General features: G+C 36.0%; 1 protein-coding gene across 4 annotated transcripts in view; it reads right to left on the reverse strand.

Annotated features, from left to right (window-relative positions):
• The window catches only part of ITFG1 (integrin alpha FG-GAP repeat containing 1), an 88,136-nt gene that overhangs the window by 4,000 nt on the left and 70,680 nt on the right, over window positions 1-13,456 (reverse strand). For 2 of the 4 annotated variants that reach the window (XM_037409184.1, XM_037409182.1), the window contains 3 exons: window positions 4,362-4,486; window positions 3,399-3,481; window positions 1,691-1,808 (listed from right to left, as the gene is read on the reverse strand). In XM_037409184.1, the coding sequence (XP_037265081.1) occupies window positions 1,691-1,808; window positions 3,399-3,481; window positions 4,362-4,486 (326 nt within the window). Of the gene's footprint in view, window positions 1-1,690; window positions 1,809-3,398; window positions 3,482-4,361; window positions 4,487-4,963; window positions 7,727-13,456 lie in introns of those variants that run through there. The other 2 variants (XR_005107683.1, XM_037409185.1) reach the window with 2 other exon arrangements.

Raw genomic sequence — 13,456 nt, forward strand, 5'->3', positions numbered from 1 at the left:
AAGTCAATGGTTTATTTTAACTGCTGAATAAAACACTGCAGCTTACAGACAGATATATCCTCTGAGGGAAAATAAGAGATTGTAATTGCCAGTACATTTCCCCTTCCTTTCTTTGCTATAGGTATTCTAGAAATCTGTAAGGGAGAACAGCATTTAGGCAGAACAGTACTTTTATGAGAGGACTACTGAAAGAGGCAGTAAAAACAAGAACAAGCTTAGAAACAAGAAACTTCGGAGTTTAAGTCCCAGTCGTGTCAGTGATGAACAATACAGCCTTGGTCAAGATTCTTGTTTGTTCTGTACCTCAACCATTGCTTCTAAAAATTGGGAAGCTAAAAATCAATAGGAAGGCATTGGAGAATTATAGGAATTAACAAATGTTTTAAATAGTAGTCTGAAAATACACGCTATAAATAGCTAATCCAAATATTTGTGCCTACTTTGAACAAGATGGAGTGACTGGAAATGAGTTTATAATATAACCAATGCACCACTTCACTCACGATCACCTAATGGGGTTTAAAACGGCTCAGAAAGCATTCACTCTGGACTGAGTGCTTCTTTACATTACAATACATGAATAATTATATGAAGAATTGTTTTAAATGTTGACATTAAATCTCCATTTCTCCAGATGCAATTATACGTAGTTTATCCTTCCCCAACTCGAAGTCCAAACTTTTTCTGCTACTTTTGTTGCTGAAGATGTGTTGGAGAGAGTTAAACCCAGCCACCAGTGCATAGTCTTAGCTACCAGTTAGCAATGCCTTCTTGGTAAAGTAGGACATGCTAAGGACAAATCATCATAAACTTTGTATTTTGTTGCGTTGTGTGTTTATTCCCAGCTTTACTGTTAGTTGGAGACTGTATTTTACATTTTGAAGAGTGAAGATTGACAGACATAACTTTATAATATGAAGCATGCGCAAAGCCTGTCTGAATGTTTAACAAGGTCATTTTATTTCCACAAGCACAAAAACCCAAACAGTTCTACCACGTCAAAATGTGCAGTAATTTTATTTGACAGCTAAGATTATGGTTTGGGTATGTAGTAGCATTTATTGGCAATCCTGCCAGTTGGATATGACTGTAAACTGAGCATAGTTAAAAAAAATTGGAACACATTTCTTTTGTGACATGAAAGGCCCCTTTCAAAATGCTTCTTCAAATCAATGGATTTCTATACACTGCATGTATAATTCAGGCACACAGAGCAAAGCAGCCAATATGCACATGATTGACTCCTTATAGTCTTGAATGCTAATGTTAGCAATCAGCAAAGACAGATATAGAAAAAGAGACATTTTCCTTATTTTTAGACTACCAGCAGAACTCAAGATAAGTAAATGTAAGTTTCTGTTCCATTTTCCAAAACAATACTGCTTAAAATTCTATAAAAGAGCTTAGATATGAAACAAAAAAATTTCCTTTAGTTGGGAGTAACAGCTTAATGGCAAAACCTTATCCATGTTACTCTTAGTTTCCCTTTTTAAGTGTCTTAGAGCTTAAATAAAAACAATGCCAATTTTTAAGCTTGAAGTAAATACTGAATTAATAATAAACATCTTTTGGGAATTAGTGCAGTCTGTACCAGAAATTATACTGTAGAAAAAAACTCCAGTGTACAAGACTCTTAAAATATTAGGAACAGTATAGAAAATATAGAAAAAAATCAATTTAATAAGCTTACCTTTTCTTGCCAGTGTAATATGCCAATTATTGCCAAGATGAAAACGCAGACACCAATTAAGGCTATAGCTGTTAGCAGCACAATGTTACTTGGGGTCAGATACAGCTTTGCACTCCAGCTAGACAAAAGAAGACAATCCAAGGGAACATTAATACCCTTCATTAGGAAGCAGAAAACAGATTTAACTTATAAAGATGAAAAGAACCTGCTAGTGTAAGACAGGTAACAACCTGGTCTACAGAAAGTAGTGGCTATACTGAGAGACTGAAGCTTAATGGCGTTTACCTGGAAATATATGGCTTAATGTAATTATTTTCAGGTAACACCACGTCTAAATTCAGTTTCTGTTCACCTTTCCAGGAACGCTGTGGATATCTTCAGGGACTGACTTTTTTCTCGTGAGGAGATTTATCTCCTGCCCCTGCCCAGGACAAAGTAAAATGCATAAGAAAAGCTTTCACAAAACTGCCTGGGGCTTGGGGAGATGGAGAAGCAGGGTGAAATAAGCTTGTAAGATAAGATTACTTGGTCCACATGAGAAGCTCCTCTCAGACCGGCTCATGGGGTCCAGCTGGTTGGTTAGGCACCCCAGCCTGAAGTTTACCCAGGGACAACTGCAGTCATAGGCAACATAACCAGCTGATTATGGCAGAAGAATGCTGGACAGCAACAAAATTAAGTACTTCAAGGACTTCTGGAAGACATTCCTCAAATGTTGTGGGGTTCTGAGGCTCAGTTAACACCCTTTTTGTACTACAGGCTTCCTATCCTGTTCCTATGTTAAAAAAATTATACGTTTAAGAAGTGTTTATTATGAAATCTGATTTCTTCTGGGGAGATTCTATCCTCTGCTATTCTACAGTGTCTATAAACTTACTTTATAGGAAATCAAAAATAGTTAAGACAACATAAAAATTTTTGCATAACAACTTTAAATACCTCAAGACTAACTAAATTTTCTTCATCTGGCAGATATTATTCCTGTGGCTGTTAATTAGCAACTCAAGTGGCACATAATTTCTCAACTGTTATTTGTCCTATAGTAAAATTAACTGCTGAAACTGATGTCAGAATCATTTCTGCATGATAAATGCAACTGACCTCACTAGTAGATCAAGCGGCAAAAAGCAGCTGGAATATGTGACTGATGTTTTCTCTAACAGCAAAGAGAGAAACGTGCTCTCTTTCCGGGATAAACATTTTAATTGCGAAGTGAATTCAGTGTTCAAGCTCTTGTATAACCAACCCATTCACCTTTACTTCAAGAAAAACATTCATACCTTTGGCAACAGATACTGCATTCAGAAGGGGTGAACAAAAGCTCTTATACGCAACTAGACAGAAATTGCATGTTTGGCCAAACAAAAACGCTTGTTTCAATGATTACCATACTTGCAATTTGTCAAAAAGAACGATGGTAAATCTAGCAAATATGTTATTACTTACAGGAGCTGAGCTGCTAATACATTTTGATTGTTTGTGTGAACTGGTATTAATTCTGATTTTTTATGGACACTATCTAAGAGTCTGTGTAAATACTTGAGAAGTATTCTCCCTAGTCACAGAGGCAACTATGTCTATAGAACTGACCCCCTGCCATTGGTCTTAAATTTATACAAGTGACTATTTTAAAACCTACACACAAGGCCTAATTTAAACTCTGTGTTAATGTAATTTTGTGAAGTGCAAAGCAAAATGATGAAGTTACCTTCGAGGAACATTATGAGGATAGGGGATGACTATAAGCTGGGAGTTTGGTATGATAGCTGTCCATTCTTGTTTTCTTATGGACTGAAAGAAAAACAAAGGCTATGTCAATTCCTAACAAACCAACACACTTAAAAGCAAAGAAATTCTCTGTTGAAATACACAAAAAGAGAAACAAAAGAAGTTGCTTTTTAAAAATTTTAAATATAAGTGATTATTCCCTTAAACTTGTATAAACCTTTTGTTCTGAAAGCTCCAAAGTGCCTTAACCCCCTCCCGCCCCCAAGTAAAAGGCAAAATAACTACTGCTGACATGCAACACAGCATCTGCTTGAAAAGCACGATGCAACAATGTAGTAGGGAAAGAAGAAAAGAATCAACTCTACAAAGGAGACAGGCAAAAGAATTATCCAAATCAGAATTTGGTCAGTACGCAAATTTGAATACCTCACTTTTAAAAGTAGTGCCATAAGATCTTTAAAGACTGAAAATGGTCAGGACCTTACTTTTATGTTTCATCTGAAGATAAGGTAACACCAGTAATCTCTGCCTCCTATCCTATCGATCATGGTTTTATCACTGAGGTGGAAAGGATTATGTGAATTTACAGGCTGGCCAGACCAACCCCAGGGAAGTCTTAGAGCTGAGACCATAATAATTGGACCCTCAGATCTGATTCATGTTTACCATATAAACAAGCACTATATATCTGTGCTAACATTCATAGACAACTTCAGTTGTCTTCTGGTCTTAGTGTTAGCTTCAGAGTTTATACACTCTCCCAAAAAACAGGCATACAAGGTTCTTTTTGGCAAACTTTTCTGTATTCAAACTTACTACTTTGATATTCTTGCTTTTGGGAAAAGAAAAAAACCCCCGTGTCTCTAGCAGCATTTCCATCCAAGCTCTATTAGGAAAAGTAACACCATAAATATTAGGTTGACAATCTTAAATCTCAACTAACCTTTTCTCCTAAAGGACGAGGAATGCCAACATACAAATGGTCGAGGAAATTAGCACTACGTCCCAAGCCTAGCACGTTGTATGGCAACTGGAGAGCAAAATGTGCTGACTGGCTAAGCTGTCCAGCTGAAATAAAATTACAAAAGAAGCCCAAGTAGGTATTTTGGGGAAAAAAAAAACCAAACAAAACCCCAATCCCCAAACCACCAACTTTCTACACAAATACACGTTTCAGTCAGTAATAAAGATGTTTAAAAATTTTGAACCAACCACATGATTATTTGATCTTAAAGGCTCAATCTCACATTTCCAAATTACTTGGGGGCACTCACTTGGAGAATAGCTTAAATGCTTTAGATTTCTGGATGAGTCTTTTGAATGCAATTTCTACATTAAACTGAATTGCTACTATTTGTTACAAGTTGAGAAGAAATCAGCTATCGACATTCATTTCGATGTCAGTAGTGCCAAGTCTTTTGCCCTGTTGATTTACAAGCTCAGGGCTCAACATGTGAAGGCTCACTTTAATTCTGATTACGGTTAATCAGTAACTACTGGTTTTTGTTGTGTCACAAAATTAGTAAATTCTCACGAACAAATTCGTAAATAATAAATTGATTTAATGAAAACAGGCTTACAGTGTTTCCAAGTGAGGCCTTTGTGAAAGCATGTAATTATAAATAATTAAAAGAGAGACTGTAGGGCAAAAATGACATTCTTTGTTTCCTGACAAGGCAGCAGGGAAACAGACAAATGTTGCAGCTATCAACAGGTTCACTAACATCCCATTTCCAAAGTATCCCATTATTCCATTTAAATAAAAATCATGTCATCTTTCAATTTCTGGCAAACTGATTCAGATCCTGTGTAGATTCTTTGCTCAATCTCTTGAAAGCCTCCTAGTAAGTGATCTGGTTACATAGCTGGAATGATATCAGCATGCCCTTCACCAGATTAATAGAAATGAATTTGAGGGATACTTGATAACCACAAGTAGGTTTATGCGATCAACAGAAGCAGTTTTTCACAAAGATATGATATCGTCAGTATTTTTTAAACGTCAGATTTTTCTGTGCTTTGACACCTGACAGATTATGCCTGAGACTGGAGATTATAAATTAAGTGGCAAAACATAACAGAACATGAATGAACATGAGTTCACATTTTGTAATGGATTTACAGCCAACTCCTTTCTACCTCTCCACACTTTCTTCCAAGGCTTGATTCTGAAAATTAGTATTTTTCTTCAGACAGCTGGCTGTTGGCCATACCAGTTGCACTGCGTCTTGCACAGTTGCAGCAAACAAAGCCAGGTATGTGTGGGGGTGTGTGTGGCAGAACTCCCAAAAACAACTACCACAACTTCTTTGGCAAAGTCAAACATTCCTTCAAGAAAAAAACAGAAACAAACTCCCATTTTTCACTCTCGGCTCCTGGAGACAGCCTGGTAAGTGCAAGCATGCATTTGCTGCTATATGGTGGCACTGACACCAAGGGACAACCAAGATAATGACACCACACATTCTGAAGCAGCTCTTCAGCTTTTGTATCCTCTTGTGTGGGACAAACTAGTTTGTATACTGGATGACAATAATTTTGAACCCCTATTCAATGCAACGATTACTTCATGGTTCTATTTTTCTGAACCTCCCCACCCTCCACAAGGTTTTTAGGAAGAAGCTTGCCATATGCTGTCAGGCATGTTTTCAAACAGGCATGTTAATCATGAGGTAAATATTGTGTATTATTGCAGTTTTAGAGCTGTGATAATTTTATTTAAAAAGGCAAGATAAATGTCAACTAAATACACTTAGATGAGATTTGAAAAATCAGCTTGATGCAGTTACCTTTTCATTAAGCTAAAATGCTGTTGCCAAAAGAAACATTAACAGCCTTCCTCAAGATTAGGCATATTTTAATTTTCCCCCCTGCAGAACCACATAACAAGCAAATAGATGTGGAAGTATTTAAACAGGATTTGTACTTTCAGCTCTTTGTTGTGAGGGCAAGGTGTAGTGAGTACATCATTAGGTGAATTCCTACATGATGGAATCTGTGGCAGAAATCATTAGCCTAGCAGCTTTTCTCTTTAAGAATGGGGATTTTTCCAGTAAATTGAAGTAACAGTGTAGGACTTGAGTCCTGAGTCTGTCCCCGCTGTCACTGACTTCCCTTACATGATCTTGGCTAAATTGCTCAACTTCCACATCTAAAATTTGAGTAATTCTTAAACTAGGGTAAGCACATAATATACGAAAGCACTGGTTACCAAAATAAAAGCAGCAAGAAGCAAAGGTAGGTTTATTAAATTTGACTTAAGTTACAAAAACAAACAAGGTATGCATTACTTGATCGTGGTATAACATAATGCTTTAACTTTGGTTCACTAATGCTGAAGGACTTTTCCCCAAAGAACAAGGTACTGCTGTAACATTTAACATTGAAACGCTTTTAGAATTACTTTTGAGTGAAATATTTAGGATTATGAGATGACTGCAACTGAGATCTTCCTTTTTTCTTTCATCATACAAGTGAAATGAATGTCAACTAAATTAAAGGAAATAAAAGAAAATGTCATACACTGTGTGCAGTCAGCCTTAAAGAGGTTAGAGAGTCAGATATTGCAGCTAGAATTCTTAAAAGCATTGAATAATTTCATAGCTACTATCACTGGTTCTTGTGACTACTAAAAGATAAGGAACATGAAATCTTATGCTTCAGGATGTAAGTAGATCATCTGCAAAGGTCAGGAAGAAATGTTTTGTTCTACATAGCAGGCAGAAAATGGGCACATAGCCTTTTGTTTGTCTTTAAAATTGGGAGATACTAGCTAAGCAGGACAATAGCATATAGAAGATTCTGTTTTACTTTCAAGCTGACTATAAATCTGAGATCTTTGAGACTATTTCTTGCTTTACCACCCCTATATCATAAATTCTGCTTGATGGTTACTCAGATGATCCACTTAGAATTGCAAACAAGTAATTAAGAATGACAAGCGTTCATCTGAGAAACACAAAACCCCTGAACAAAGATTAAAAATAAAAAGAGAAATTACAGAGAGTACTGTCAAGAGTTTATTGTCGTATTTGAAGTTCTCAGTCACTGGTAATTAATTTTCTTCTGAAAATATTTCAAATTTAATTCAAATAGCAACTCTAGCTATTTGTCCTGTTTAAAACTATTGTAAACAGTTTTCTAATTGTTCCAAGGAGATTTGAAAATACCATTCCATCTTCAAGACGAAAGGTGGGATTTATGTCTTAGACTAAGATTGCTCTTCAAGCTTTTGGAAGTCTATGCAAGCAAGATGGAGAAAGTGGTTGTTGCTTCGCAGTTCATTTAGCTTCATCAGTAGAACTGTTACTATAAACAAGAATTAAAAAACATTCTCCTATCCATGCTCTACATTATTACTTTTTAATACTATTTTAAAGGCTATTCAACACTATGTCTTTTTCTTATGCTTCTTGTTGCAAAGAAGTTTTTTGGATGCACCCAGATATCATGGACTATGGTACTGGTAGGTTTGGTGTTTATTTTTTTGTTTAAAATCATAAGCCACTAAGTTTATCACTTCAAAAACCTTGGGCAGAGTAAAAAACCTCAATATTTTAAGACATGGTTTTTAGTGATTTCAGCCTGTCAGAGAGCAAATTTTTAAGAAATAGCTGATGATGTTGGGCAGCAAAACCTCACAAAATTTTGCAGTTTGATATTCAGAAATCATTCTGAACATCTCTGCATCAATCTCCTTATTTTTGAAGTCTGGCATATAAAATTTGAAACAATATATATCATTAACCTTTATAAAGTATTGTTTGAATAACAGAATGATGTGTCATCTATGACACATACAGTACTTGTTCTTTTATATCTGAATTAATGCATTTCCCTTCTGTTTTCATTAAACTGATGTAAACTTGCTGAAAGCTTAAGAGTAACCCACTCTGACCTGGGTTAAATTGTAATGTCCTCAACAGCTTATTTCAGGCACCCCAAGCGCTTAAATGAAGCCAATTTAACTATATGAAGGGAAGGTGACTGCATTTACATGTAGAAGCAATACTTTCTACTATTTCTTTAAACAGAACTGATAAAGTGTGATACTGGATTTATGAACAGTCTAGTTGAATCTACATAAACAGATTCACAATACTGATATTGTTCAGTCAGTTTAAATAAGCTTATTTTGTGGAGTGATAGAGCAGAACACACAAGAGCACTACACAGAGCTAAAAGACTAATAGAAACTCCAATTTCAAACTTGTGGTCTCCTGAAGCGCCATTCTTTGAATTTTTTTAATTACACTTTTCTTGACAAATTATAATTTGCATTTAAAGCCATTCAGATTAAAGGAAAATACAGTAATAATATTTAGGCTTTCAAAAGCCCACCAAATTCAATATATTAGAGGACTAAACAGATGCATTTTCATGAATAAAAATGTTATGTCATTATTTCTTCCAGTTGCTGATTTTCCCTAATTTGCAAAATGATGCATTTATCAGAAGCTTTAATACATTCACCAAAATAGTAACTGAAGATATTTGTGAAGTGTGAATCAACCTGTCAAAAAACCCCCAACATCTAACAAAGTTAGAAAGTGTATCAAGGAGTTGCTTTTAGACATACATTCTTTGTCCCCATTGACAATGTAGGCAGCTTTTCTGGTAAAAAAACCCAAGTTCCTTCTGTAAAACACAGGATCTGAGTTGCAGCCTCTAGTCTTAGACTTGCATCTATATTCTTCTGTACCGGCATCTACTTAATACTGAGGTCAACACATGAATGAGTGCTTTTTTATAGATTAGATGCACCTATGCATCCTAGAAAAACTGAAAATTATTACAAAAAACTACACGCAGCAGTTGCATGAATTGCTGCACAGCTGTGAACAACATGCATGCAACAGCTGGAGTAAGACAAAGCCAATTCAAGAGTTAGGTAAAATTTCGCAGTGAACGTGTATCACAAACTGCACAGTTGAAATACTAGTGATATTTACTTTACAGCAATTATCAGTGTTGTGCTATACGGCACACCAAAGTGTGTCCCCATCTTGAAGCTGGCAGCTCCTTATTTTGTTTGAGAATATGTCAGAATGACTTACTACAAAAGAAAGGGAAAATACAGCTGGTAGTAATTAAACACTTGTGTAATATGCATAAGAATTTAAAAAGCACCTTTCAGAAAAAAACCAAAACCCCAACAAATCCAAACTTGAAAGATTTTTAGAAAGTTGGAGAATTTGATTTCCTTGGCTTTAGTTGAAAGCTTTACTTTATTCCCTTAATAAGTTCCCTTGTTACTGCCTTTGGATTTGTAGGTCACTCGTTGGAAAAAAAAGTGTAGTGGAGAAAAGAGCTCCTTTTCTGCTTCACATTATACAATGTTTCAGCTTTCTAAGGGCTGAGGATGTCTCCCTCTTCTGACTTAGTTGTTTGCCTTTTATCATTAGCCCACACAATAGGAAATTCTAGATTAATGCAGCACACAACTTCACCTCTCAGCTTTTTCTGCAATACATTTTTCTGGAGTTCCAGAAATAACTGGAGAAGTGGATTGAAAGTGCACACTTACAACTTGGATACCTATTACTTGCAGTGCTGCTGACACTTGTGATACTTCTTCTGAAAGCCCAAACTCCAAATCTGATGCATTCATAAGAGAACATGTGTTTTCGTTAAGAATAACTTTACACCATAGAATTATACAAGTAATAAAAAACAAACAAGCAATGAAATTATATTGCTGAAATTCAAGCCCTTTGCACAGGGGAAAGTTGTCTAATTTGTAATGCCTCAATACGTGAAGTTTGGTAATATTGCATGCAACATTACAAGTTCAAATAAGTTTTCTAAACAAAAGAGAGTTACATAGAAAAACATACTAGCATGGTATTCCCACCTATAGCAACCAGAAAATCCCTCTTAACAGAATCCAGCTATTCAGTTATTAAATTATTCCAGCTTGTTCCAGGAAAACACTCTTCTTTCTGTGCAGTGGAATTCTACGTAATGAATCCTGCAATGTCAAATGGCTACTGAAATTAGGCTTATTTTGCTTTAGTCTAGCACATATTGCAATATTTGCGTTTAAATTCATTACTATAATGTGTTCACCTCACAATCCAATTTAGCTAAACAGCATGAGAACTCAATGCAACAACAGGGAAGAGTAAGCAGATTTGAAAAATCCAGAAGGGCATGACTTAACAGCATGTGAAAGGCCATTCTGCCATGAAGGTTTAAAACAAAACAAAGCAAAACCAGCTAAATGAAAGAGCTCTGAAATGAGAATTGCAAAGCCTATCAGTCCATATAGCTTCAGTCATACATATGCTTAAATGAATTATGACTTGATCCATATGAGCAAGTCAATGAACCTATTGATACGACAATCCTGTGCCTACATATGGATATTGATCTTTGAGTAAACCTTAAACATTTATTGCTCTGCTGTTCCTGGCCCACAGAATTAATGTTTTTGGTAGACACTAACTGCAACTCTGACCCCATTTATTTCAAACTCTAAGTCGATCAGCATATTTTTATTTAAGAGTGAAAATTAAGTTGTCTGTAGAACAGGCTGAAATACAGAAGATATTCTTCCATTTTAAGTAGAAGTGAAAACATGGAACTATATATCAACCTGAAACTCCAGCCAGGTTGGGCCTGGGTTCATCTGGTGCATCTAAGACAGGTGGTGTATCAAAAAATATATATTAAAAATATTTTGGGTATGCCACACATGGCACAGGATAACAGGCCCTCCACTCCCATAGGTGTCCTTATCACAAAAATGGCAAGAGGGAGCTGTGAGCATTTTTGCCTCAGCTGCCTGGCTAGACAACACACTAAGGAGTCAGCCAGTACCGCCTGTGGTTATGGCAATGCATAGTCTTATCCTTCTATCTGCCTGTCTGCAGACAGGCAGACTTCAGGGCCAGGAATTCCTATAAAGGAGAGAAAGAAAAGGTATTTGAGGGTTCCAATGTTACACAGAAGATGGAAAAAGCAAGCAGGAAGACAGAAAAATTGAGTTGTGGTGAAAGGGGAAGGGGTATCAGAAGGAAAAACAGGGTAAAAAGATGCTGATGGTTAAAGGCAGCCTGATGTTCATAGTATGAAGCCTCTACAGGAGTCCCCAGCCATCTGACTCATTCAGTCCTTGACCAGGCAACACTGCAGTAACAAATCTATAATGCCTGCCTTGTGCTGGTGCTACAATATGAAACTGTCCTTGTGCAGTTTCTGAAAAAAAGTCAGTAAATTAACAGCTGCTGCCTATTAACTTTAAAGTATCTGATCATATTTATGTTGTTCTGGGTCCACAAGGACATTAATTCTTAAAAAAAATATCAGCGTGTGTTATTAGCAATAAAATAAATGGAACCAAACATCAAGTAGGTAGCCTTCTCAAGAAAACACAAAGGGTCATTATTGGGACCCCCTTCAGCTTGCAAAAATCAAACGCCAGCATTTTAGCCAAGGTTAACAAATAGAACCATATAGATGCCACCTGCAGTAACCTAACTGGCACCAGTCATTAAGCGAAATTCTATTCAAAAACAAAGAGAATTAGTAGAGCTATTTCATAACCAACGATTTGTTTTTAGGCTGCTGACATTTTAAAAAAACTAAATAAAAAACCCTCCAACACAGCCCAAAAGCTTGCATTTGGTTAGCTTTACTAAATTCATTTTATGCATACCCCTCCACCCAAAGAACAGCTTTGAATTACTCTGTGCTCAACTTTAGATATTATACCCTAGTTATTATACTCTAGTTTATGCTATGCATTGTTGCTCGCAGGATTCAGCTGAAAAACACCATGCCAAAATAATATCAGTAATTTATTAGAAGCCAAAAAAGCCCTGGAAATGCAGATGTCGAGCTGAAAATCCTGGTTGACACTCCTACTTAACTGTGGGGTCTCCTTAAAAATAACTCCAAAAGAAGTGGGGAATGGAAAAGGCAGATCAAAGGAAACAGATTGGGAAGCATGACTTCAATTTGAGTTTACATACTTCTCCTAGATTTACACCTCGACCTGATCTCAGCATAAAATTCCTTATTACCCAGCAGTTCTCAATTCTAATGCTCTCTTTGGCAATTGTTATTCCTTGCAGCTAATTTAACAGTACTTCTTGTTGTAAGATTAGAAGTGAATTGAGCAATGTGAACGTGAAGTAAAAGCACAGAATGTTTCTGCTATCTTTTAACAACATACAGGATTATTAATAGAAGAGAGTACAATTCTAACAACATTTCAGAAAACCCCTCGTAATTATGCAAATTTCCTGTAGTTAAGGCTTGGCAGATCAAAGAACCTTAAAATTAATTAGATAAGGGCAGCCATATGGGCTTTTTTATTTTACTCTTTGCATGAATATTGCATACATGAAAGACAGCATAATTCAGAACTAAAGACCTGAGAATCAGGAAGAACAGAAGCAGAATGGTGGACATTTGAGTACTGTAGGATCTACTTTAGCCCAGGACTGGAAGGGTAACTTAAGGTGACTAGATAATCTGGTTTCAGTGGTCCAGGTAAAACTAAGACCGCTAAGACTAGTGGCTGAGACAACAAATAGCATCAGCTGATGGGGTGGGAGGTGGGGAAGGAATGGTGATCATTGTTTTAATTAGAAAAACAACTATGTTAGCCGTATTACTTCTTGTGAAAGAGATGAATTATTTTAAAAATATAATTACAAGCTATCAGATTATCCCATAATTTCTTTCATACAATTAAAAGCTTTAGATATGGATTGTTCCATGATATTATATAAGCAATGCAAATAACTTGATGAAAATTAGTTTTAAAGTAGTTCAAACATTCACCAAAGTTTATGAGTAGGACTCATAAAAGAATAAAGTCTAGCTACAAACTTAATATAATAACTTCTGAAAACATGACTTTGAAAAGTTCTTGCAGGAATTATACCGACTCAAAAAAAATCTATTAACATACTACATTCATGAAACTTATCAAAGACAGTATTAGAAATTTCCCTGTAGCAATACTGCTAGGGTCATAAATGCACTTGAAATTCATTACCATTATTTCATAATGCCAAAACAGAAAAG

This window comes from Falco rusticolus, chromosome 15 (genome assembly GCF_015220075.1).
Source record: "Falco rusticolus isolate bFalRus1 chromosome 15, bFalRus1.pri, whole genome shotgun sequence".
Lineage (NCBI taxonomy): Eukaryota > Metazoa > Chordata > Aves > Falconiformes > Falconidae > Falco > Falco rusticolus.